Source organism: Phaethon aethereus (assembly GCF_964289735.1).
Source record: "Phaethon aethereus genome assembly, chromosome: 6".
Classification (NCBI taxonomy): Eukaryota; Metazoa; Chordata; class Aves; order Phaethontiformes; family Phaethontidae; genus Phaethon; species Phaethon aethereus.
In genome coordinates this window covers 21,239,410-21,267,398 of record NC_138580.1, presented here as the reverse complement: position 1 = coordinate 21,267,398, position 27,989 = coordinate 21,239,410, and the positions used below count along the sequence as shown (strand labels likewise).

Here is a 27,989-nt window from a genome sequence, read left to right as displayed (position 1 = left end):
GTGACCTATTTGAAGAACATCATTCACAGAAATTTTGTTTTGTGATAATTTTTTAAAATTAGAATGGCTTTGAAAAAAACACCTAAACTATTCAAGAAATTATTTTTTCACTGGAAACTTTGGAAGTTTAGCATTATTGTGTTTGTCTTTCTGGTGTTTTTATTTTTATTACAAAGAGAAGTGGGTGTTCAAGATTTTAAAGATGAAGCAGGGATTGAGCCAGTCGTTGGAAAGAAAAGTCATGTGTTAGGTCTCATGTTAAATGCTATGAACAATATCAAAGGTGCAAAGCCAAAAATGCAGATAAAAGCACCTGTGAGGCAAACTAAGATTCCTGAAGAGAGGCACTGTTTGCCAGGACACTATACTGCAGTGGAACTAAAACCCTTTCTAGATAGACCCCTTCAAGATTCTAATGCTCCTGGAGCTTCTGGTAAAGCATTTAAAACCATCAATTTAAATTCAGAAGAACAGAAAGAAAAACAGCGTGGAGAAGAAAAACACTGTTTTAATGCATTTGCAAGTGATAGGATTTCTTTACACCGAGATCTTGGACCAGACACTCGACCTCCTGAGTATGTTGAGATGTGTATGTCCTGATGGTTGAAAAACTTGTCAGAAATGCAGACTGCAAAGTGATTTGAGTTCAGCATTAGGTGATAGTTTAGGAAAGTCTCCTAGCTATACATAATGATTGACTGTACATAATGATCCACAGTGCCAAAGCCAAGAATGTCTATAAAGGCTCACTTCTTTCATGGTTTTGAATTCGAAGTAACCATGTTTAAATAAGGTTTTCTGCTTTTGCCTTTAACCTACAATTTGAGTGACTCTCTGGAAGCCTATTAAATTTTACTTAGAAGAAATCTAAAAAGGTAGTTTAAACTTTTTCCCAGTTTAAACACCAGCGCCCCTTCCTCCCCAATTTTGGGGTTTTTTTTTGTTATCCAGTGTTAGTAAAACGACTAGCATAATGTAATAAATTAGGAATTGTAAACTGTTGAACAAGGCAATGGAACATCTTAGCAATCTTGTAGTATTGAAAAATTTTATTAATGAAGACTGTAGGACTTGGGTAGAGTGGGTTTTGGTTATGAGCAGTCTCTGTCACTGTCAGATCATATGTTCTCAGCTGTCTGTGTCAGAAGTGACTAACCTTACTGAACTGCCGCTGGTAGTGTGAATATCATATTGCAGGTGGTGCAGCTCACAGTAACCTTTGATAGAGCATAACTGGTGAGTTTTCACCTGTGTATTTTGTGACGTGATTTCACAAAATCACTGTGCTAATTACCCGGGGGAGTCTTCCAGTCTCTAAAGTTGACAGGCAATAAACAGTAAGAGTGCAGTTTATGAATATAGAAGTGTTGTTTTGTCATCTTGAATTGCAATTGGATTTCAAGTTCTGTTCAGAATACATCAAGCTTGAAAACTGTGGGTTTAAAATTGTTTCCCTTGAATGGGATATGCTACCCTAAGGATGATATGGTATTTCTAAAAAATTTTGAAGTTCTAAATTAGATGTATTCTTTTTTTCCTTGCAAACTCTACATTCTTCTAATAAATATGCTTCTTTGTATTTTTGGGTTTTAACAGTAATTGTGACTTAGTCTGATTTTGCAGCTTAGTATCTGCTACTCTCAAATGAATAACATGTTTTTTCTGAAGATGACCTGGGTGCTACATCAAACATACTCAAATGTTTGAGAGGCAGAAGCAGAACTGAGTGGGTTGTTCAAGTGGAATTCTTATTAGTCATATTTTAAAAAAATATTTTGTACATTCTCCAGTTTGAGCACCTGCCTTTATGTTCCAAAACCGGGATAGAAAGTGGAGAAGCTGAAATATTTAATGTCCGTACTTATAAAGCCTTGTACTTGAAAGAGAAGGGTTTCTTTAAAGAGTTTGAGTCAAAACTTTTTGTCCATTTTGTAACATTTGACACTTTCTAATCTGTAGATGTATTGAACAAAAGTTTAAGCGTTGCCCACCATTGCCAACCACAAGTATTATAATAGTTTTTCATAATGAAGCATGGTCCACTCTGCTCAGAACTGTTCACAGCGTGATGTATACATCTCCTGCGATACTGCTAAAGGAGATTATTTTGGTGGATGATGCCAGTGTAGATGGTAAGAAGTCTTCCTATTTTCTCTTGATTTTTTTTTTTTTTTTCATTTAAGACATGGATTCATGTTAGGATTGCAGATAAATTGGTTAAAAGAGGATATCTTTACCACCATTAACATGTCTAGTGGTATTCTAAGTGATTTTGGTCCTTTCTTCTTCTACAAAATATAAAATAGTTCTCCCCAATCTTTTTGTCATAAGGTAGTCAAATATTCTTGTCCTCTAAAAGGTTTTTAAACCCCATTTCTAATTATTCCAATTCTAGTGCTGCTTAAACTGCATAACTGGTTGCATGACAAGTAGCTCTGTAATTTGTGCTTCAAACCAATTACAGTTTATAGAACAAAGTATCCAAGGGTAAATTGACCAATGTTGCAGCAATTTGCATTTTATCATAGTGATTGTATTTATGCAAATTAATTTCATTAATATGAAGGGCAATGTCTTTCCTAGAAAGTAAAATTATTTAATGGGAAAATAATCTGCAATACTCAAGCTGGCTGCCAAAAATAATTGAATGTTATACCGAGTGGGATCACAAATGCAAGTTTGAAAAAAATTGTATATGTAACTTCAGATAACCATGTCTATATGTACATGCCTATATTAATGTATTTATATTTTTTTGCAAGTCTGTATTTAGTATACTGACACACTTGGATATGAAGTATGTTCAGTAGTACAGTTTAATACTACGGTTGGGCAGAGGAAGGAAGATGGTGTGGGATGTTTAATGAGGGATGTGGGGTTGTTTTTCAAATTTTGCACTTTTAAAGAGGTTTTTTTATATAGCTTCTCTTGCTGCTGTAAATATTGTAGCCTTTGAAAACTATGTGGTTATTAAGGAAAAAATTTGCATGTTCTGCAGATAACTTGAGTAAGTAGGCACATGATCCATTTGCTCTGAAGATGGATTTTGCATTGATATTCAAACTTTTAATGCTGCAGAAGAGATATACTAGCACGTGTCCTTTCTCCTTTAGAATATTTTTAGTGTTCCATCCCCTGTTCTCTGCCAGTCACCTCTTCCTATGCCCACCCCCCAGCAAAACTCAGCCCCTGCAAATAACGTTCAGCAGTCCAGAATTGTTTACTGCTTTGATGTTGAGGTCATTCCTGGGATTAGTGTTAATCGTTTATCCTGTTAGTTTAATAATGTAAAATTTTAGGCAGTGGCATATACACTGAATATCCTGAAACTCATTTCTCTTTCTAGAATACTTGCATGATAAACTAGATGAATATGTGAAACAATTTCAAATAGTTAAAGTAGTCCGTCAAAAGGAAAGGAAAGGTCTAATTACTGCACGGTTGTTGGGAGCTTCAGTAGCAACAGGAGAGACCCTTACCTTTCTGGATGCTCATTGTAAGTGTAACCTGTAACTATGCCAGTTCTGGTTTATAATGCTGTTCTCTTTGATTTAACGTTGCAGATTTTTTATGTATTATGAACATTAGCGATGTATCATCTTTCCTATTGCTATTTTATATTATTCAAAGTATAATTAGCAATCTCTTTAAAAGCAGTGCATATTGGCTTGCTGTGGGCATGTTAAAATATTCCCTGTGTACTCCTTTATAACCAAGTAAAATCCAGTGCTTGTTGCCGTTTTCTCCACAGGTGAATGCTTTTATGGCTGGTTAGAGCCGTTATTGGCAAGAATAGCTGAGAACCCTGTCGCTGTTGTAAGCCCTGATATTGCTTCTATAGATCTCAATACTTTTGAATTCAGTAAACCATCTCCTTATGGGCATAGCCACAACAGAGGAAATTTTGATTGGAGTTTGTCATTTGGATGGGAATCTCTTCCTAAACATGAAAATAAAAGAAGAAAAGATGAAACCTATCCAATTAGGTAAACATAATTTGAATCATATTTTAAGTCCTTCCATTTTCACAGTTTTTCGTTATGAACAGTTTGTAAATGAACTAGTTCTTCAGATCAGTATGATCAGAAGTCTTAGCATCTTAGATGGTTTTTGTAATACTTTCTTTAAGAACCACATTGTAAATTTTAAAGCTTTCCTAAAAATATAGCCTCCTTAAGACAATAATTGCTCTGCATTACCTTTACATACACTAGGAACATAATAAGCAATTTCTATATATTTTTTTCATCGGGGGCAGAGGGGAGAGGAGGATTATAAACAGTTTCTTTCAGAGGCAGTATCATAGATTCTGGCTCCTCTTTAATCATTGTTAAAAGGATGACAACAAAGGTTCAGAGCACCAGAATACTAGACTATTACAGTGGTGTATTTGATGATAATTGTACGTGCTTTGACTGCAGACAGGCTATTGGTCTAGAGGAGTAATAACTTTGCTTGATATTCTCCATACAGGGAAAATATGTTATTTTTCCTGATGCTGTCTTTTATACCAGCAGTCATTAGTCTAAACTAGTTGTTAATAAATGACAATAAAACTGTCAAATGAGACTCGATGTGGGCAGATTTAATTGCTTGAAGTATTATCCATGCCAGGAAAATGTATCAATGTAGTGAAACACTGACAAATGCATGGAAACTTCCTAGGACAGTTATGCCGTGTTTTTACATCTATATTTAAAAAAACCCAAACAACTATCTGAATCCTGTCTTCCTCAGTAAATTTCTCTTTTTTTCTAGAACACCTACTTTTGCTGGAGGTCTCTTTTCAATATCAAGAGACTACTTCGAACACATTGGAAGCTATGATGAAGAAATGGAAATATGGGGAGGTGAAAATATAGAAATGTCTTTCAGAGTAAGTTTAGCTACTTAATTAGCAGTGATCTCTATACCGACAGTGTACAGGATTTTTGAGGACAAATTAGTATTAGATCTTGACTTCTCCGCTGAATCAGCCAGCGAGGACATGGAAAATTAATTACCAATGACCTATGAAATATAATACAAACATGCTCACTGAATTGCTTTTTTTTTTTTTTCTTAGAATGTGTTTAGGATTGATAGCTGAAATGTACGTTTCCAGGGTGTACCCGATTAGGAAATTCACTTTTAGTATGCCTGATACATGGTTTGGGTTTTTTTCTGGTGAACAATAACATTGCTGAATTTTTTTCTACCCCCTTAATTCTAATTGCAGTGCACTTACACAAAAATGTTATTATTAGGTATGGCAATGTGGTGGACAGTTGGAGATCATGCCTTGCTCTGTTGTTGGCCATGTCTTTCGCAGCAAGAGTCCCCATACTTTCCCAAAAGGTACTCAAGTGATCACACGTAATCAAGTTCGCCTTGCAGAAGTCTGGATGGATGAATATAAAGAAATATTTTACCGACGAAACACAGAGGCAGCAAAAATTGTGAAACAAGTAGGTGGTGGTGGTGGTATTAGAAATCACACTTGCTGCGTTGAAAGTTTTGGTGAGCAAAAGTTATTTATTGATGAAGTATGTAAGGATTCTAGATATTTTAATGAAATGACAAGAGTTCAGTTTGCATAATGTTATAGCCCCAACAAACATGAAAAAACTTGTGTTTGGGTGGTGATAGTGTTGGTTTGTATGTGGGTTTCTTTGATAGATTTTTTTTTTTCCCCCCCCCCCCCACATTCACTAAAATTCTGGATTGTTTGCATTGAGCAGCCACCAGAACTACCAGAAAAGCATGAGAAATCTCAGAAATCTCTGCATAGAAAATGCAAACTAACTTATTTTTTGAGTGAGAAACATAATGTGTCATTAGTCCTGAGTTGCTTAGTATTTTTATTTAAAAAGCAGGTTTTGTTGTTCTTTAGCTGCAGAATAAAGCTTATTCAATGATAGATAACTTAAGTTTTTAAGCAAGCAGAGAAAGGATGGTTAAGTTTGGGGGTTTTGGGTGTTGATTTATTTATTTTTGTAGGTTTTCTGGAACTTTGATCTTTTACCGGCTGGAATACAGAGTTTTCTTCAAGAAGCTATTTTGTCTCCCTTTGTATGATAAATTTTTGTGACTGTTGTACCACTAATAGCATTAGATTTTCTAGGCATGTTTAGCAGCTAGACAACTGAATTTTCTCTGGGAGATTCTGCATTGTACTAATTATTATGCTAATTATTTAATTGATCCAATTCATTATTTCAGCTCACTCTTTTTTGTGAGATCAGTTAGCTTTATAGCTGTCATGAGTATGGCCTTGTTTGTACTTTCCCACTTCATGGTACTGTGTTAAAACTCTCTTGGGTCTAAGGATACTTCCATTGTTTCCATGTTGCGATGTATTTTTCTTGTACGTGCTTTGAAATGCTGCAGGCAGGATGTCAGTTGTGTTATGATACTGAAAAATAAACAGCAGTAACCACAGTAGTATGGTATAAAAAAAAAAATTAAAATCAACAAATGCAGCTTAAAACTTGTTTAATGCTACAATACAGAATATCATAGACTTATATGTACAAAATTGATATTAGTAATGTTAGTATGTTTCTCATCCATCCTTCCTTACTTCCCTTACTCTAACAGAAAACATTTGGAGACATCTCAAAAAGACTTGATATAAGGCAGCGTCTGCAGTGTAAAAACTTTACCTGGTATCTCAGTAATGTTTATCCAGAAGCATATGTTCCAGACCTGAATCCTTTGTTTTCTGGATATGTAAGTTTAATTATTTTCCATATTCTTCCATAATCCAGGAAGTTTGCTAATCTTTTGTGCTAACTTAGCCATAGTGTTTCCATTTTAGCTATCAGTAACCGCTCTAAGGTTTTCTGTCACTACTGTGGACAAAGAATGTCTTCTGCATACCTTGCTATTTGAATATTTTATAGCTTTGTCAATGGCAATATGTAATTTAAGCAAAGCTGCTTGATAAGGAACAGTAGCCTTGCTTAACAGGATCTTTTAACCTGCTAAAGTAACCAACGTTCTGCATATCACTAACAGTTAAAATTACACAAAAGTGCTAAGGCAGTGATGAGAGACTTCCTGAATTATCAAGGCAAGTTTAGCTTTATATACTAAGTCTAAGAGAATTTTTAGTTCATGTTAATAAGGAAAACTGGACAGGTGTTTGCTTCTCAGAATTAGGTTTATGATGAGGAAAATAGTTTGTAGTTATACGTATGTGTTTTTAAAGACCATTGCATTTCCTCTGCCAAATAACTTCTTAGACATTGCATACATTGCATTACTACAACCAAAAAAATATTAAACGACTAATAATTCTTAGTTTGAGGTGAATGTTTAATATGTATTTACAAATAAAATTTCCCCTTCCTCACATTTTGAATATTTTATGTGTATCTGTTCAAATTGTAATTTGAATAACAATAACCTTGTACAATGCTAGCCTAATAATTCACGGTGTGTGGTTGTAGAGAACCATAATGCAGTTACTAGGTTTTTGGTTAGAAAAGATTAACTCTGAGAGACCAGGAATTTTAGGTTTGTGCATTGCAGAAAGTAAAAACTAACAGCTGTAATTGTTGTTAAGCCAAAGGTTAGCTTTGTATACAAGTGAGACAGTTTAATTTTTTTGTCATTCCTACTGAGCTGCTTTCTTTTTTTCTGATAAGACCCTTTCTTTAGTTAAAAAATACAGGTAACCACATGTGTCTGGATGTTGGTGAAAATAACCATGGTGGAAAACCATTGATTATGTATTCTTGTCATGGACTTGGAGGGAATCAGGTAAAATATTTGATACCTGATTTTTATGAACTGTTCAGCTGTAACTGTACCATATTAAAGCTTTTAATTTATTTTAGAGAAATTAACTCATTTTTAATATGCAATTTCTCTCTAGGTCTCTCTCTCTTTTTTTTTTTTTGTTCTTCTTTTTTTAAGAGTTAATTCTATATATATTGTTCAAGGAAAATGTCATACTGCTCTTCATGTTGTGTCCTGCTTCTAACATTTTATGTTCAGCATACAGATTCAGATTTTTAACACAATTACACTGCTTCACTTGATCTCTCCTTTCTGTGCAAAACCTTTTCATCCTACCGCTACTACTTTCTTGTAAGTGTTGTCATCTTAATTCTTCCTTTCCTTATGCTTCCTCCTATTGCTTCTTTCTCTGCCACCAGGACTCGCACTGTCAAGGAAGATGATGGTGGGAATCCAACCAATGGGAGACCAAGTGGCCAGGCCTTCCCTATCATGGTTGCAGCCTCATAGTGTGAGGTCAAAGTGGTCTATCCTGTTCTGGCTAATGCATGTGAATAATATGACTGAATTTGTCCAAGAAGAGCTCTCTGATGCATAGCTCTCAGAGGAAGCAATGGTGCTCTGTTTCTTCTACAGTATGACTTGCAATAGATGTCAAATACTGAATCCTTCAGGCACTCCTATAATACTGATAAAAGTAACATCTCCTTCCCTGCCCAGAAATGAACACTTCTCTGTTGCCTTAAAGATTTATTTGGGGAATAAATTTTATTAACTGTAGATCCTTAATAACTAAAGGTCAACAAAGATTTAAAAGGTTTTGTTAGACTATAGTTGTAATTTTTCTCTTTTTTTAATAAAGTCTTCAATCTTAAAAGCCACCCATTAATGTCACTGTGAAAACTCAGACACATGATCCTCCTTAGTTGATGCTTTCCTAACAGATTTTTGTGGGAAATTGAATACTGTCTAGATTAATAACTACCCTGTTATGTTAGCTTCTTACAGTATTGAACTTCTTTTTTATTCTGTTGTGGATTAATACTATGTTAACCTTTTCACATTGTCAGTCATTAATGCAGGAACACTGTACCAAGACATTGTATTAAGAGATCTGCTGTATGCTTCTATTGTCATCTCTGTCTAAGTTATCTTGGACTTTACTAAAACTCTGTGCTTTCAAGTGTTGTGTTTTTTTGTTTTTCCTCCTGCCATAAAATAACTGTCTGAATTCCTTCAAATGCGAGTCTTCAGAGAATTTTTAGTACAGGTTGTGCTGGTAATTCTCAAGAGATGTGCATATTTGCGTACTTAACCATTCTCATTACAATACTCTATTTTTCAGTTGTATTATGTTCTTTACCAGACTTCAGGCTGAAATTTTCCATGCTACCTGTCGTCTTTGTATTTGAGATAGGAGAAGGGAGTAGAAGAGAGAACCTAGTTTTTAGAGTTGTACGTCAATTGTTTATCACTCTTCCTTTTCAGAATATTCTGGGGCTGGGAATATATCCATCTCAATAGCATCTCAATATCAAAAATTAATGAAGTTTTAAACCTAGCTTTCAAGTTGTATTTTCAGGGCTTGCAAAGATTTTGGAGTTCAAAAGATAAATCAGAACAGATGAAGTCAGATTAACAGATTTAGAGTAAATTATGTCTGAGAGCTAAGTAGCTAAGCAGGTCGTTCCTATCGGTACCTGTTTCAAGGAGTAATTTTGGGTGCAGAGACTTAAGAGTGAGAAGCCTGTTTGTTCCTCAGTGCTATTCCCAGTGATGCCAAGGCAGTGACGAGGCTGAAGCTGACCAACTGGACAAATTAGTTGAAAGCCCCAGGGAGCTAACTGAGTCTGGTCTTAATAGTCAAAGGAAAGATATGGTGAAGAAGGCTGACATATGGAGCCAAGAAACACTGGTAATGGGATGTAATGATAGGAACTTTGCTGTTTAATGAGAGAGAAAAGGAAGAGACCAGGATGGTAGAGTAGGATGAGAGGTGTAAAAGGACAGCTGTGTCTGTAATTGTTAGAACTAAATGCCTGTTAGGACCTGAATTATAGCCCAGGATTCCTGAGCTTTAAGAGTACTCTGCTGTTAGGAAATAATGGTAAAATTCATTCACAAAGTACATTCTTATATTACTTTTCTAATGGCTAGCTCACAAGAGAACATTACAGCATCCTATTGTTAGCATCTATTGTTTAGATCAAGCAGCAAAAGCTGACATACGGCAATCAGTATTGTTCTGTGTGACTAATTTTTTTTTTTTGGTTGCTGTAAGAAAAAAAAATCCAGCAACAAATACTGAATAAATTGTTTTGAAGTTAAGAAATGCCAAAATTTAATTTATCCAACTATCTCTACTCTCCAGTTTGACTCTTTTGAATTACTTATGGTTCCTGGGGGAGCAGGCAATGAGATCTTGCATCATAATGCATATGCACCAAGTGTCATTTGAAATTTATACATTTCAGTACTTCTAAATATATTCCATTGCATTAGTATTAAAAAAAGCTTTTAGTTTTGTAAACACTTTTAAAGTGTGTATGCTAAAAATCAGAGAATTTATTTTGTAGTCTCAAGTTGTTGAATACCAAATCTGTTACTTTGTGTATTGGAATTTCAAAGGGTTAATTTACTTTAACACTCTTGTTTGTATTTATTTACTGAAATTTTAAAAAATTATTTAATAGTACTTTGAATATTCTGCACACCATGAAATTCGACATAACATTCAGAAGGAGCTTTGCCTGCATGCTTCTAAAGGACCTGTGCAGCTTCGCGAATGTAACTACAAAGGCCAGAAAACCTTTGCTGTTGGAGAAGAGCAATGGCTGCATCAAAAGGTATTTAGGCTGCGCAGTGAATTGGCATCTTATCAGTGATCTTTCATATGAGGGGTTTTTTTTATTTCCAAGAAAAGAGAAAACCCCAATGAAACAAAACTCTGAAGCCCAAAAGAAGTTTATTTCTGTGAGGAAAATGTAGATAATTTCAGCTTTTCAGTTACCAGGTCAAAACTTGATGATTTCACTACTTTAAATGTAAAGTAGAAATGTCACTTACAACACCAGTTGATATCCTTTAGTGTCTGTGTCTGCGCATCCACCTGGAAGTCAATCCAAATGTTTTGTATCTTTTAAAATATTTTTTAAAAAATTCCTAACAAAACAAGTTGGCACCTGCATACTACTCATATTTGTTTGCTTCCCACTCCTCCTCTGCACTACCTGTATGACCTTTTTCTTTTTAACAACAGTGAACTTGGGGAAAGAAGGAAGTGTGAGGGGAAGTAGCATACTCATTGTTTGTTCACTTTCTTTTTTTTTTCCTCCCTTTTTACCCACTTTAGGATCAAACTCTGTACAATGCAGCACTTCATATGTGCCTTACAGGAAATGGAGAGCATCCAAGTTTGGCATCCTGTAATCCATCAGACCCCTTCCAGAAGTGGATCTTTGGACAGAACAATTAAGATTTGACATTTATAGGCCAGGAGCATCTTATTTAAAAAAAGATCCATTCTAAATTGCTATCAGATATATGTATACTGCATTTTTAAGTGATGCATACTTTAAATGCAAAATGTTTAAACAGATTCTTTTCCCTCTTATTTAAGTTGGATATAAAATGTGTCATCAGAGATTCCCCAGGAGTCTGTTAAACCAAAGATGATTGAGGTCCCAATTAAGAAAAAATGTTTACAATATTTTTATGATGAGACTTTATATGTTGACCACTGATTCATGGATCCTATAGTCCTCTTTCACCTTGGGAACCGTATGTATATTGTTTTTCGACATATTGTAAGTACTTCTGAAGAAGACTAGTTTTCTCTGTAGAGTTATGAGAAATTATATTGTATGCTATCTAAAAGCCAAGATGCTTTATAAGTATATTTTTATGCTCAATTGGTTGACTTATTTTTTTTTTTAATCATTTACTTTCCTCGGTGAACCTGCCTCAGTATTTTTTAAGTTCCTTCACTTGAAAAACTAAATATTTGAGCTTCAGGTTAAAGCCAAATAGGCTACCATCCATACTGTGCTCAGCTTCTAGCAAATCAATTCTTCTTTTGGAGAAGAAAAAAAAATTCTCACTGAAATATCTGTGTGTGATTATTTTCATGGAAAATCTGCTTATTCTGATATTAATCTCCTTGTATTTAGCCAAAACTTTTTGTATAGGTCTTTTTTATATTTCATTAGCTTTAAAATTTATGACAAAGTTAGATTGTAAGAGTTCTGAGCGCTTAACATTAACAAATTTTTCCATCATTTTGTTCATTATTGCTTTTAAATTACATGTTATCTACTAAAGCCACTTTTTTTCCTACCTTGTAGGGATTTATGCAATGTTTACCTAACAGGTTCCTAATGTTATCTGTACATAATTTCTTGTGCAAATATTTGCATGTTGATTTTTTTTTTTTCTTCCCTTGTTGCTGTTTCCCCTTTTACAAAGGACTGACCTCAGTTTGAACAGTCCAAGTGAGATCTTGGCCTTCCTAACCCTTCTGCTAGCTCTTTTAAAGAAATATTGTATTCCTGTAAGCATCCACAAGTATACTTCAATAGATCATGTAGACCTATGACTTCATAAATCGCCTTCCTTTGATTAAGTATTTAAAAATATATGTCATAGAATAGTTTGTGTTGGAAGGGACCTTTAAAGGTCATCTAGTCCAACCCCCCGCAATGAGCAGGGACATCTTCAACTAGAGCAGGTTGCTCAGAGCCCCATCCAACCTGACTGTGAATGTTTCCAGGGATGGGCCATCTACCACCTCTCTGGGCAACCTGTGCCAGTGTTTCACCACCCTCGTTATGAAAAATTTCTTCCTTATATCTAGTTGAAATCTTCCCTCTTTTAGTTTAAAACCATTACACCTTGTGCTATCGCTACAGGCCCTGCTAAAAAGTTTGTCCTCGTCTTTCTTATAAGCCCCCTTTAAGTACTGAAAGGCTGCAATAAGGTCTCCGTGGAGCCTTCTTCTCTCCAGGCTGAACAATTCCAACTCTCTCAGCCTTTCTTTACAGGAGAGGTGTTCTATCCCTTTGATCATTTTTGCGGCCTCCTCTGGACCTGCTCCAACAGCTCCATGTCTTTCCTGTGCCGAGGGCTCCAGAGCTGGATGCAGGACTCCAGGTGGGGTCTCACCAGAGTGGAGTAGACGAGCAAAACGACCTCCCTCGACCTGCTGGCCACAATTCTTTTGATGCAGCCCAGGATACGGTTGGCTTTTTCTTTGGTTATTTTACTGGATGCACAGTTGTTAAACACCCTCCAGTTAGTCTTCCATTGTAATCACCAATCATGCCTATTTTCTGACTGTGATTATTTCAGACCTTCTTTAATGAAGGTAACTCTTCTGCACAAGATATGTCCTCTTTAGGAACAGAGATGTGTGCTTAGTTGAAAATGTCGACTTCAGGGGATGAATGGGAGATTAATGACCATCCCACGCTTAAAGCATCTAAGGTCACATAAAATTGCACTTTAATAAGGTAAACTCTATTTCATAATAAAATTTTATGTTCTGTTTTGGAGAAGACTTAATTGGTTTATGCAAATTATGGAGGTTTAAAAATAACCTTAAATTTGCATCTGTTATCATACAGGAGGAAAATGGCTATGAAATTAAAATAATAAACTTCTAGGAAGGGAAGGAAGCAGCAGAATAAAGACAAGAAAAAGACTTACTGTTGTCTAGAAGTGCCAGCGTTATGAAGTAGGGATGGGAAACATCAAAGGTAAAAAGGTACTTAGACTTTGCAGCTTGTCTAAAGAACTGTGGTGAACATTTATAGTATCTATTCAAATGGAAGAAAATAGCAACCAGCTTAATAATGAACTCTTTAATGATCTGAATCTCAGGAAAGGTGCACGTAACAGTGGAAAGTTGAGCAATAAGATCAGGCCTAGTTAGAGGCAGCTAGTAACACTTAGTATTTTAGGAAACGCTTAGTATTTCCTTTAAGTACTGTACTCGTAAGAGGAGGAAGGTTAAGGAAAAAGACATGTCTGCCAGAAGGAAAGAAAATTAAAATTTTTAAAGTGAAGACAAAAATATTTGGCTACATGATCAAATATAAAGCTGACAATAAATTTGAAGGTGTGGCTATTAAAGATTGATAGGACAAAATACACTAATATTAAATTTGTCCTTTTATCCTGGTAAATAAATAATATCATTACAGGTAAATGCTAATTTATCTATAGAGTCTGGTGGATGGATGATGATGTGGGGTTTTTATTTCTAATGGGGGGAGGGAGCCTATCTTTGGTTAACTTAACAGTGTCTAATGAGTTCAGCTTCTGAAGCAATGCAAGAAGAACTCCTTTCAGTAGTTCTAAGTTATCTAAAAGACAAGAAGTGCATAAGCAAGGACCAGCAAGAATTTGCAAGGAGAATTACCTTAAGCTATTTTCTTTTTTTGGCTTGATAATCATACCTTTGAGTCATGTCTTGGCTTCTTAAAGGTTTTTGGTGACACGTGACACCTGTGGGAATATCCTATGAAGTTAAAGCTGTATGACTTACAATAGCTTGTTACAGTGTGGACATAAATTGTTGGAAAGACTCTACAGGGAAAGGTTATTAATGCCACTGTGAAACTGGAAAGCTGTATCAAATAGCATTGTGCCAAGATCTGCCTGTGCCATCCGATAAATATTTCCATAATTCAGTAATGGAATACAAAATATTCTTACTATTTTCACAGACCAAACCAATATCGGAAGGGCAACAAATACTCTTGACAAACTGGAGGAGTTGAGGAAAAATAGGATGCAGGTCAATAAGAAAATTGTTCAACAAACATGAATAGATGATGGGAGATTACATAGCAGCTGTGCTGTGTTGACCTCCAGGTATGAAATGGAAACCCAGTGTTCAAAGAACCTGTTCTAGAAGACAAGGTATTTAGCATTTTTAGCTGTTTTGGAAACATCACTGTCTAGACTGGATGCCCTTTGTTTTTGGGGGAGAATGGATATAACGATTTAAAACTATACAGCATTCTACACAGAGACTAAAATTATACATTGCTGTCCCCAGACTCAGCAAACAAAAGTAAAATCCCCTAAAAAGTGATTCTCTTATTTCTGCCCAACCCTCTTCTCATGCAATAGTTTTACATGATGGAGGTTCTGGTTGATTGGTTTTATGATGGGAAATTGCATTTAAAAGCTGCTTAGAATCAGATGTACATCATATGCACACACTGAAAATCTAGGAAATGACAATTCAGCTCTTTGTGCAAAATAAAAAATAGAAATGCTATATTTTCTGACAGGTACTGCATCTGTTACATAGGATGGAGGAGTTACGGGAGTAAAAAAGACTGTGGGTAAGGAATAAGAATTGTTCAGTGAATAATGTTTATGTTGCTAAAGTGGCATTTACTACTAAATCCAGCAACTCTACAAAAATTAAGACGTTTAATTAGAAATTAGACATTTCAAATAGTACCCTTGTTCACTTAATATTTTTTTAGTTTTTTTTTTTCCTGTTCCTAATTTAGTTTCCTCCTTTCTCATTTTAATATATGGCTTGCATATCAAATCATTATTTTTCTTCTCTCTGGGTTACAGATCAGGGTAATACCAAAAAATTTTGAAGGGAGCATCAGCTGGAATTAAAACTTCAAAAAAAATTTTTTTTTTTTAATGTTAAATGTCTTTATTCTTACTTGGTATTGTTTCTGTCTGCAACGGAACTAGAAGATGCCTTATGTGACACATCAACTTTTGTCACTTTATTAGTAAAACTCCATATCCTAGCTTCCTTTTTTAGATATATATTTGATCAACTTTTCATACACTTAATTTATAAAGAATTATTATATAATACTTCATTATATTATACTCAAATGATGCACGTTAAAATGGCTAGTTGTTACAGTTTATTTTTTAAAAACTCCTATGCTTTCCTGTGTATTTCTCATGCTGCATTGTGCTAGAATGCACAAAGCACGAGGAAAACTTTTTGCTAAGAGTGGAGAATTTCCTAGGTATAATGACCTCAAAACAAATATGCTACCCTAAAATATTATATTCCCAAATACAGTATGTGAAATTTTATTCTCAGTTCAAGTGGACTAGCTTGTCCTTAAGATAAGACTGACTAATTGTGGAAGTTATCAACTTAGCTGAGGCACTCTGATGTGGCCTACCTGATTGAGGCAGGTTAGGCATCATCTTGAGAATATGAAATCCATTCTGATCTGGTGGGTTTCAAAAGGATCCTCTCAGTCTTTCATGTAGAACTAGTTATCAGATCAAGGTAGCAGGGTGACTGCAGAACTGTCTTCCTTCATTAAATGGATGAATTCTGGACTGAATATGTTGACTCAGCACAACTCAAAAGCAGTGATGGAAACTGCTGCTAGTAGGATGTTGTCACTGTTAGACTGCTCCAAAGTATGTAGAGAGGGATAAGAATTAGGTAGTTCCTCTTTTGAATGTGACTATCCCACTAGCATTTTATTCCTCACTCCTGACAGTCGCTTTAACCTTCCAACTTTTAAGTGGACATCACTGTCTCTGCCACCTTTTCTTTACCATCAGCAATCTTAATCATCCACCTATTTCAGGGCAAAAGGAAGCCACTGCTATAACCAGGATGGTTTTCATGCTTGCTTATGCTAGTTTAAGCACAAAGATAACCTCATTTCTAGATTCTCAATATCTGTTTTCTCCTTAACTCTGTTCAGGAAGTCAGCCAGACTGTTGATGCCATTGGACGTACGCAGTAGCATAATTTCGAACACTTAAGTACAATTTTTTTTTTTTTTTTTTTTTGGCAAAAATAGGAGCCTGTGGAAGGTAAGACAGCAAGACAGGGTTTGGGGGACTCAACAGCCATAAGTTAATACATATGTGATGCTCTGAGTTGTTTTGGCTTGTTAGAACTTACTTTCTCGTGACATTGCTTTTCTGAATGTCCTTCGTAAAAATTTCTGCTGGAAATGCCCATTTTTATTTTTGAAACAGGTTTTTTTCTTAACTGGATTCAATCAGACATCTGCTCTGTTTCTGGTTCCCCAGGATTTCTTGACCTGATTTTTGCATTTGTAGGGGTCTGGATCCTTTAAGACCACCCACTGAAGTTGTGAAAGGTACCAAGACCTCTATCTCTAGTTAGTGTGGTTAATGGGATCGCTCTGCAGATCTTAAAAATCTCAGCTCTCTAATAAACATATATGGTGCATTAGCAAGAAACACTGGTTCTTTCTACTGATGTTTCACTGAATGTTCTCTGAAGCCAGTACAATTTCTGTGAAAATGCTTTGGTTTTAACAAATCATCATTATTTCTCATCTTTCTTGATCAACACTAGCTATTGTGTAGAGATAAGGCTAAACATTTTCACAGCCTCTTAATCAGTTGTGGTTATTGTCTTTTTTCCAAGCCTACAGAATGGAGTATGTTCTGTACTAAGTTATAATTTTGTACCTAGTATTACTGAACTCTAAAGACAGCCAAAGGTAAATCCTCTCTTACCAGTAATATCTTAAATATTGTGGATAAAATTAGTAGGTGTTGAACTTCCAGGAATTAGAAGTTGAACCCAACCCCTGCTTGGGTTCGTGAAGGAGAAATACATATGGTAGTGTCTGGTATAAGAAGGGAATGCCTGCAGTAGTATGAAGGATTAGGTGACTCAAAGGATAACAGCAAAGAGAACAGAATTTGTCCAGGAAAGAGGCTTAGGGGGAGGACAGAAGTTAAGAAAAGTCAGGTCCTAAAGTGGGTGCCTGGGGAGTTAGCCTCCTCGGTTTTATGTTATCAGTCACTAATTTTGTTTCCCTTCTTTTCTTAGCTCTTTTTTTGTCTTAAAAGCAGCAGAAACGTAGAAGTCTCTAGCAGCATGAAACAGAGTATGAGAGACATACAGCCTAATGTGGAATAGTCCAGTATCAACCAATAGCATGGTTGGTAATGTCTTGGCAATGCAGCTGCAGAAAGGATGATCTACTTACTTAGGTGAATTTGTGGTTTGTGAAACTTAGCAATACTACAGCTATCGCAGAATCATAGAATAGCTTGGGTTGGAAGGGACCTTTAAAAGGTCATCTAGTCCAGCTCCTCTGCAATAAGCAGGGACATCATCCACTAGATGAGGTTGCTCAGAGCCTCGTCCCACCTGCCCTGGAATGTTTCCAGGGATGGGGCATCTACCACCTCTCTGGGCAACCTGTGCCAGTGTTTCACCACCCTCATCATGAAAAATTTCTTCCTTATATGTATATGTAGCTATATGGAGTCAAATTTCCATCTGGGTTCAGTTGGTATGACTGAGGCCTGAAACCACTGCAACTAGCAGCAGGTCCTGGCGAATGTGTAGGAGATGGAGAAACATTTCAAACTGGTAAATGACTAAAGTGAAAATAACATAGCAACTTGCATGATGGAATATAAACAGTCTATGCTGTGTGCAAATGGCTGGTGAAGACAGCTGCAGTAGAAAGGTAGATTACACCTAGCAAGTGTTAACTTGTGTATAAGGAAGAGAAGAAAAAATTCTAGCGTGTTCAAATCTCAAGAAAAAGGGGCCTTCTGCCCATCTGATGGAAGGAAAAACTGATGGAGCCTGAAGGATAGGAACAGAATGTTGGAAAGCAGTGACGAAGGCAGAAAGCTTGGTGGTTAAGTCAAGGACTGAGTGGACTTTGAAAAGTGACTAGGAGAAATGCTGGGGAAAAAGAAGATATGTGGGAGGAAAAGCAAGGAAAGTAGGGGATGGGTTCCTCTAGAAGTGAATTTGGGACAGCAGTGCAAGTGAAGGGCAGTGAGAGTTTGAGGAAAAGCTGGAAAAGTGAAGTAGCAAGGAATCTGGAATCTGTGGTGGGAAGAATATTGTCAGAAATAGCATTCATACAGGAAATATATGTGGGCACTTCAAGGAAGAGCTCCAAGGTTGGAATCACAAAGTGCTGCTGAGGTTTCTTAATTATGACTTTCACCAAAGTTTACTGAATTAGTGATTCTTCTGGAGTGCCTTAGTGATGCAAAATTTAGATGCTAAATAAAAATCTTTGCTTTAGTATTAACCCTTGCTTTGATATTAAATGACTTCTATGAGATAATAAGATTTCTAATTTAACAGGGGACAGCATGTCACAATGACACAGCATACACCTAAAATGTTGATCTGTGCTACCCTAGGACCAGGAAATATTCACTGAATATACTTGCCTGACTGTTAATCCAAGAGCTCCTGTGTATATTTTCAAAAGGGCCTGGAATGTGTAACAAGAGAGGAAAAAGTAATAAGGGAAAGAGAAACACAGTGAGCTCAGGGTGAATCATGGCTACTACCTCCCTGTCTAGATAACTGGGAATTAAGAGCTGAAGGCCACCTATTGACTTATTCAAGGCCTGTGGTTAAAGTGTAGACTTGCAATGTTTTTGCTGGCTGTGGAACAAAAATTGGTTTCTGTATGTTGGCTGGGCCTGCCTAAAAGCTGGGGTTCTGCTCTAGCTCTGCCATGAGTAGAGCCTCATTGTTGGCAGCAACTTGGAGCAAGGAAGATGGAGTTTGGGGAAAAATGGAGCCGGGCAAAGGCTGAGGAGTGAGATGAGGGGCAGCCTGTGCCTTTGACATGAAAGAGAAGGAAGAGGCAGAGGTCTGGCCGAAAGGTAACGTGCAGCTCCAGTCTGCATTTCAAATACTTGCTGGGGACTGGAGTCAAAAGCCCAAGGGAAACGGTAGAAGAAATGGAACTGAAAATGCTTTTTGCGTGCTGATTTCCACTATAAGTGGAAGATCGCTTCTGTAGAGGCTGTTTGCCATTATCCAGAGTTTGTAGAACTCAAGCCAGTCAAACACAAATGTGGAAATAAAAATGGTTCCTGCAGTCTGTCTGCATTGTGCATTTCTGTAATGTGCATATAAAACTAAGCCATACAAACAAAAGCTTGTGCAAGCTAGATCCCATTTTAGTATCAGAAACAAGTATTTGTTGCATAATCCAAAATACTCTTTAGTAAGGACATAATAGAGAAATAATTCATTTATAGTGAAAGTAGTCCAGGATGCTATATCACTATTACCTTAAGGAGCTTGAAGTTGAATTTTCCCTTGGGCTACACTCCACTTTGTATCATGCACCCTCCTTCAGGACTCCTGTCTCTCATGTTAGTAGCAAATTTCTGTTGAAATGTCTATTGAAAATATTTAGCTTTGGTCCTTCAGCAAGTATATTTTTCCTGCAGACATTACGGGCATAATACGCACTGAAACATGTAAATCATAAACCTTTACTCTCTTCTAAGCTAATAAATCAAATTGAAGATTTTTTTTTTTTTTTTAATGCTTGATTACATGTCTAAGAACCAACTAAAACTTCTTTAAGTAAGTGCCTTACATTATCTACAGCTCTTCTGGATGTCGTTAATGTTCATGTAAGTGGCATGCTGAAAATCAGAGTTTGTTGCAGGGGGTCTCTCTGGCTCTTTTACTGTCCCTTTTTTTTTTTTTTTTTTTAATATAAAGGACTTTCAAGCAATGGTATTATGCTCTTCTCCCATGGAGGGGAAAAAGAGAAATACTATAACACACACACAGCATGTAAAAATTTGTACATCAATCAGATGTAAACTACTGAAGGTTACCAGAAAAAGCTAGTGTTAACCTGCATCTCACCATGCTCTCTTACACATCCAGGAAAGTAATCACAAGTGCCGAAAAAGGCTTGATTTCAGGCAAGGACAGCTCAGCCTTACTCCCAGCAGGACAAAGCAGGCCCTAAATGTTCTGGGACTTCAGGTTCTGTGGCTCTGGTCGGCTCCTGCCCATGAACAAAAGGCTGCACTAGTCCTTTGTTTCTTGACCTGGTTATAACACCATTAACTGCAGTGGGACTTTGGCAGCTCACCATCCCTGAGGATTTTGTTCCATCGCCGTCAGGAGCAATCGCTGATTTACACTAGTGTAAGTATAGAATTATGTGAGTACTATTAACAGATAACTTACAACTAAACTTAGTGTTAAGTCTTCTTACTTCTCAGCTGGCATCCTCATGTCTTGAATTAGAGCACTAGTGCTGAAAGTTGGTTTACAAAACGTTTTGTGTCCATATGGCTTAGCAAGACCTGGAGCAGCACCATAGTTCCTGGCAATGCAAAAAGCAGTCTGATAGCAGATGTTCATCTATTCTATTCTGTGTAACTAACTCCTAACAAATTAAAAACAAATGCTACCTTAAATCCCGTGAGAGTTGTTTTTGTAGTCTGGGCAACAACATCTGGTTTTTATTACTTTTTGTAAATGCAAATAATTTTGCCGTATGTAATTTGTCATTAATGCACACTTAAGGACAACTTACCGTTTACAAATGTACAGGTCAATTTGTAAAAATATGAGAATAAAAAGATAGCAGAGACCTGTGGTTATAAATTATTTTCATTCAGCCATTGAAATGGTTTATTGTATGAAGTTACTGCAAATTGTCCACCAGAGAGAGCTGTTGCAAAATTTTTTTTCCAACAGCTGCTGAAAGCCATTCTTTCAGTAACTTATAAATAAAATTATTAAATTCACCGTAGTAGGTGCAGATGAATCATGTAGTTTATTCCATTGGTCAAAGTGTTGGCAGTAGTATCATTAAAGGGCAAGCAGATACTCCTATAACAAGGCATTTCTGTTCATTTCTTAAATATTTGTATGCTGATTAAATTAAAAAAAACCACACAACCACAAAAAACAACAAACAAAACCCCCACAGTTTCTCCTTATGCTATCAGACTATAAGGAATGGGATAAATGCTTGAAGTTTCACAGAGCGTCTTTAGAGGCTCTGCAGGTCTGGGGGAGGAGGTGCAGTACTAATTCTGGCTCTGTTAGAGAGAAGAATGTCTAGTGACTGCATTGGAGAAATAAGATGCACAATGCACTGGCAGCCATGATGTAACGTAGAAACCTGTTTTACTTCATTGCAAACAAATGGACAATATATATTGTACAATATATAATAAAAATACAGCCGATACAAGTGCCACTAATTAACAAAAAAGCCTAATGTTAAGACTTAGAAATGCTCATTTTTGTAATATATACACTGCAGTAATAAGCCACAATAAATACATCAAATTCCATAGCATTCATAATAAATACTGAAAATATAAATACAGAAGAATACAGTTAATTTGAATAAATTATTACAACATAAGGTCTAGGTTAAGTTCTGTTGAATAATATTGTAGCTTATATTACCCTTTGGCATCTTTGATGTTATAACTTGTTTAAAAAAAAGAAAGGAAATTAAGGAAATGTGTAGTTCATGAAGCTTAAAATTATTTCCATATACAGATTTTAAGATGAACTAACTTTCCCTTTGCTTCTTCAAACAGTTTAAAAGCAGCAGTCCAATTAAGTATGTTGCTTTACTGTTGAGATCTCCATAATTTAATATGCAAGATCATCTGTAATGGAAAATGTTAAGTACTTAACATAATTATTTTTCTCAAAAATTCGTAACATTAGAAGTAATATACAAATTTTAAACGAATGGCTGCAATTACACCACAATTTACTAGTCCCATTTGAATGGATTACATGTCTGAAAGACCATCAATGTAAGTGCTTTTGAATCCATGCCGTGGTATATTATTTACCACTTGACAAACAAAAATTTCAAAAGCAATTTTATATTCTCATGGGGAAATACATATATACACACAGAGATGAACCTCCTAAAAGACAGGGCTGGACTAGACATGTAACGGTTACGTAGTTTGTATTTGTTAAAACAATGGAAACACCTTAAACATAAAAAATGTAATAAGTGTTGGTTTTGTTTGTGTTTTTTACAAAATTGCTATCTATTAGCTGTAGATGGAAACAAATCAAAATAACCAATTGCTATGTTTTATGTTAGCAGGTATTAACCAGTACATTTGTATTGATAATTTTATTTGTAAAAGGTTATTACACCAGAATGCAATTTAACTTAAAAGATTGACTCAGTACTAAGATGATACTACAGGCTGAGGCTCTTAGGAACAGATTTGTATTCTACAGCTTTTGACTATTTTTGCACTGTTAAATGTCTAGCATTTATTTTACATCAAACACTTTTTAAACATGTTTCACAAACTACACTTCAGACATATTTCCATAGAAGTGCCTACAATCAGTCAATTAAAAGAAGGGCCCAGTTGTTAAGCATTGTTTACATGGGCATTGTTATGTGAGAGCTGAAGTGCTGGTATTTGGGTGAAATAGTTTGAAAAAACAGGATGCTTGCTTCTGGCTTTGTTTTAAGACAACCAGCTGCCAGCGCACACAATGATGCACTCTTTTCAAGAAGCTGAAAACTCCTGCTCAGTCTGTATTTCGGAGACTTGTGAGTCTGTTGGATGGCTGGTTCTTTACAGTGAGCCCCAGGCACCACAGGAAGGTTGACCTTCACTCGTAATACAAACCAAAATTTCATTCTTAAGAATGTCTTTGAAAAGTTTTAAGACAGAGAATCCTAGAGGAATTAGCTGCCGTAATGTACTAAGTCTCATTTGAAAATCCCAAGCTAAAATGCTAATAAAAAGGACACCAATTTCTTCTTTGCTTTTAGTGTCTATTCTTATCTGAGAAATAGGTTATATTAGAACATGTGCCTGGGAGCAGACTTAAGTAAAATGATACTGAACAGGACTTTGCAGCTGACATAAGCAAAGAAAGACAAGACACTGTAGCAATGCTTCTAGGCTGTTGCTTTACTTTGTAGTTTTTACCCCATGCTTTTGGATAAGTCTTTTATTTAATGTCTGCCTGTATACAACTGCTATGGAAAAATGACATTTCCTGTTTGTTTTAAAATATATTAAATAACAGAATTAATATGATAATGTAACATGGCCAAGCTTGTAGTGAACATGTACTTTTTCCACCCTTGTTCTGAATATATCTTAATTTCCTTCCTTCCTATATATTTTCCCATATATAAAGTTTTCGTTTGCCCTTTAGAAGAAAAAATTGTCCTCATCAATCTAATCTACCTCTTGCCTTCATCCTCCTTTTCCTCTAAACTGACCTGTCTGTCCTCTCCTTGCTCACTCCAGGGTGTATCCACCCATGCCTCAAGACAAAGGATTATCTTGATCCTTCTGTTAGAACAGTGGTGTTCATTTGTATCTTCCACCATGTTTTCTGTCCACTGAGAAACGCTAAAATCCAGTCTTCATGGCTTGTTGGGAAGGTGTGCACAGAGAGGAACACAGGTGTGAGGCAAACTTCTTTTGACTTAGGTATTTTATGAATGAATGTCAAATAGAACCAAGTAAAACAAAAGCGTCATTGCTTCAAATTAAAATCATTGAGTACGTAAATGAAGTTTGCCTTCTGACGGTTTTGGGTTTTTTTGGCCCCCCAATGAACAACTATTGTCTTCTCAACTGAGAAAGTAGCACCACAGGCCATCATGAATACAGTTCTCCAGTCAGTGGGACCTTCTGTGTAGCAGGTACCCTCCTAACCATAAAGGCTATAACAGCAGTAGAGCAATACACATTTTAACTTTTCAAGATCTAATTCACTTCTGTTTTATGAAAGGGTGTTTTTAATTTATTATTATTTATATTAGGAAAAAAATCCTAACAGTAGCTTGAAGGAAAATTTTTGTTCCCCTAGGTGATGGTTTTCTGCTTTCCCTAATCTTGGATTTTCATCCTGTACTGGGCTGTGCTGTATCAAGAATGACACTTTTCCCCTGGATCTACATGCCTCGGGACACAAGGAGGATCTCCTACCACACCTCTGCAGCCTGCGGGGTAGGTTTCCTTCCTGTTTGTTTGTGTGTATGGAAAGGGAGAGGCTATAGACCCCCTCCCTGCCCCCACCCCCCCATGACTCTCGTATTTGGAGCCAATGGGGACTTTTTCACCACAGTTCTGATCTATCTACATGCTAATGTTAAGTGAAAAATAAAATGAACTCTCCTAGCAAAATAAAGGATAGCTAGCGGAAAGGACATGAGAGTTGCCCTTGTGCTCGACTTCAGTGAAAAGCTTTACTGGACCACAGACCTTTCCCAGATGCTAAAATGAAGGGAAGAAGGAAGAAAAAAGACTAAGGCTGCAAACTAGATGTTTCATGAATTGGATGTTCTTATAAAAAGTAAAATTCTTGGTATCAGCCATTAGGGTAGCAGAAAGTTCTCGAGGCTGTTATAACTTTCCTCCTTAAGTGAAAACAATACTCTAGCACATTTATTAGCAACAAAATTAAATGCTGCCTCTGATTTAGGAGTGGGAAAAGACAGTGAACAGGAAGCACTTAGGAGGAACTCAAGTGTGTTCACTCAGACATCTTTAAAGTTAATTTATCACTTCACAATGTTCATGCTTTGGATTTCACACCTCTTGGAGAAAATGGACAATTAATAATTTGCATGTGGACAGCGATTACAGAAAACAGCAAAATTAAGGAATATTAAAAAAATTTGAAACATCGAAAAGGCAAATGTTGAAATTTCTCATACCAAGGAACATGTTAATGAACTAGACTCTGTTTTGAAAATAAGAGTAGCTTTCTACCTTTTAAAAAAATAGTAATCGGATTTAATATTTTAGAAATAAATTCTATAGAATATATTCTCTGAGTTAATTCTAGTTTTCCTAAGTATTTTACATCAAAGGTTCTGCAACCATAATAAAGTCGATGACAGAATTACTCTTTGGGCCCAGTGGGAAAGCTTAACACATAAGGATTTCCCATCTCCTCCTCTTCTGTCCCTGCTCCTGACTGTTTCAGGAAATTAAGCAGCTGGCACAATGAACATGAGTTTATACAACTCATGAGCTGTAACACAGGAGTTTCTTATTTAGAAAATGCCTTTTAAAACAGTATCATGGGTCTCTCTTGCTTTAGCTCTGAGTAAGGGCACCTGCTTTGCTATGAGAGCAGCCTAGAGAAGGGGTTTCAACCTAGAGAATTCAGCTGGCAAAAGACGACAACATGCATGGGAATGACTGCCTGTTGCTGCCAAGCATGCTGTTGCAGCCAAACTACAATCTTGCTGCTCAAATGTTAAGCACTCGACAGGTAAATGTTGTATATTCAACACAGCTTTTATTCTAATTTTCACTGTGACATTTGTTGTTAAACTTTTGCTCATTAATCCTGTCCATGGAAAGGAGAGCTTGCTTTTGCTGTTTCACGTTAATGATAAAATTTCTATTCACTTCTGAGCTGGATAGAGCTTTTGCTGGGAAAGTGACTTAGTTTGCACTACAAAAATTTAGTTACGATGCCAAAAAAAGAGGAAAAAACCAATAGCTTGGTGTTCTATAGAATTATTTTTTTATCACAGTATTTCCAAGTACCTTACAACTGGGAGCGCAGAGGATGGAAGTGACACCGTAGGACAAAGGCAAACTCATCTGAGCCCAATACTCTCTATCCAGTATATCACATTTCTATCAGAGTCTCAGGAACACCTGAAATATTAAAAAGCGTAACACAGGTTCTGTCTTGCATACAAATAGATGTATACAATCTTTAACAAACTAGCTGTGTTTTGTGAAGATACCCTCTCGATTGTGAGGCAGGGAATGTTACATGATCAGTTTGTTAGCACATTTACTGAAATACAACACCCAGATATGATTAGAAACTGGATCTGGATCAGTTAGCAATCCAGTGAGTAACACCACCATGAATAACACATGCAGTTTTTGCAGGACTTAGACAAAAGGCAGGATCACATTGTTAATTGACTCAGTTAACAGAGCAGTGAGCAGGCTCAACCATATTTATATAAAGTAATGGTTACTATGATAGTGTAATCAATAGGCTTAATATAAATAAGTGTCAATCAAATTTTATTCACTAGCAGGAACTTATGTAAATGAAAAATAGTAAAACTATACAAATTTAGAACTTTCTGATCTAAATGGCATACAGCTTATCGAAGAATTTTTCTTTTTTTTGTAAAGGAAAGAAATATTGGAAACTGCTACTGACCAGCTTTTAATTTTTTAAAGGATGTTGCAGTGGGCATGAGTTATAGCTTTTATGAAACAATGGCAATTGCTGCAATTTTGCCAGAAAAGTTCTAATTTTATGTCTAACATCAGTTAAAGCTTTATATATAAACTTTAACAATGCATTTTTTCCAAGAGAGGCAAAGTTCACATTATATAGGCCAAAAGACATCTAGTTTTAGGTGCTGTTCCAGTGATCTTCTGTGTGAAAATTCTGTTTTAACAGAGGGAAATGCTTTTGTTATGACTCATTTTTCTGAACTACATATTGTGATCATAAACCATCTATCAATTTATTACCTGGCTTCTTAGGAGGGATTATCCAGTAGCCAGATATCTTGGGGAAATAATAAAGCTGATACAGCTATTGGTAAAGTAAACATTTCCACAAATGACATACAGAAGCAAATACTGCTGTTCACCATTTAGTAATATAACACTTTTATCATGCAGAAACAAGCTTACCCAAAATCAAAGGACTGATTATCAACATGAATATTAACCAACTGGGAAATGGGACACATCATATATTATTATATACTAGCCCAGGAAACAACATTAGAACATTTTCCATCCCATGATTTCAGTTTATTTTTCCTTATATGAAGAGTACTCTTTTTTTTTCCGAAAGAAAACATGAAAGTCTAATCTTGACTCTCGCCCGATTTCTACAGCCTACTCTAGATCTCACAGTTACATTTGCCTATCTGTTTTGGTCAGGGCTGTGACTTTTTTTTTTTTTTTTTTCTTCACTGTAGTCAACTTGTACATGCTAGAAAAGGCTTTAGCTTTGTTATTTGCTGGTAGGGAATTGTTTGGGGAACAGGTTTAGCCTGTATTGAAAAAAGAGGTTTCTGGCTTTTTCTTCCTCAGTATGTGTTTATCTCTGTTAGGAGGCTTGTTGATATTATTAGTAGAGCTACCAGGAAATCTCCACGAATTATAAACAGACTTGACTTTGTAACTTGTTGCAGGAACTACACAAGATTGTTTACTTTGTATTCTCAGATTGATCACAAAACATCGTATCGGATCAAAAGAAAGGTATTACTATTTACATTGTCACCAATGTAGTTAAGAATATTTTTGCAACATAAATCTTTATTCTGTATGATTTACTTTGTGACTCCCAGGAATTAGCTACTTTAAGCAAGGGAAATAGTGTTGCACAAGTTCTTCAGTCACTGCCTTCTCTACCCTATTACAAGCTACTGCTTGTTATCCTATGCTGCAAGCTTTAGAGAATTTAGCTGTGTTCACCCCTGATGCCCCAGTGG

General features: G+C 36.1%; 1 protein-coding gene across 1 annotated transcript; it reads left to right on the top strand.

Moving 5' to 3' along the window:
• Positions 1 to 63: 63 nt before the first annotated feature.
• Positions 64 to 12,609, top strand: GALNT3 (polypeptide N-acetylgalactosaminyltransferase 3; the record flags this gene model as incomplete). The annotated part of the gene is made up of 10 exons (XM_082001276.1): positions 64 to 575; positions 1,960 to 2,132; positions 3,347 to 3,496; positions 3,752 to 3,986; positions 4,759 to 4,876; positions 5,247 to 5,447; positions 6,580 to 6,711; positions 7,645 to 7,746; positions 10,419 to 10,571; positions 11,078 to 12,609. 10 exons carry the CDS (start codon positions 64 to 66, stop codon positions 11,198 to 11,200), a joined length of 1,899 nt encoding a protein of 632 aa, XP_081857402.1. The 3' UTR covers positions 11,201 to 12,609.
• Positions 12,610 to 27,989: the final 15,380 nt, after the last annotated feature.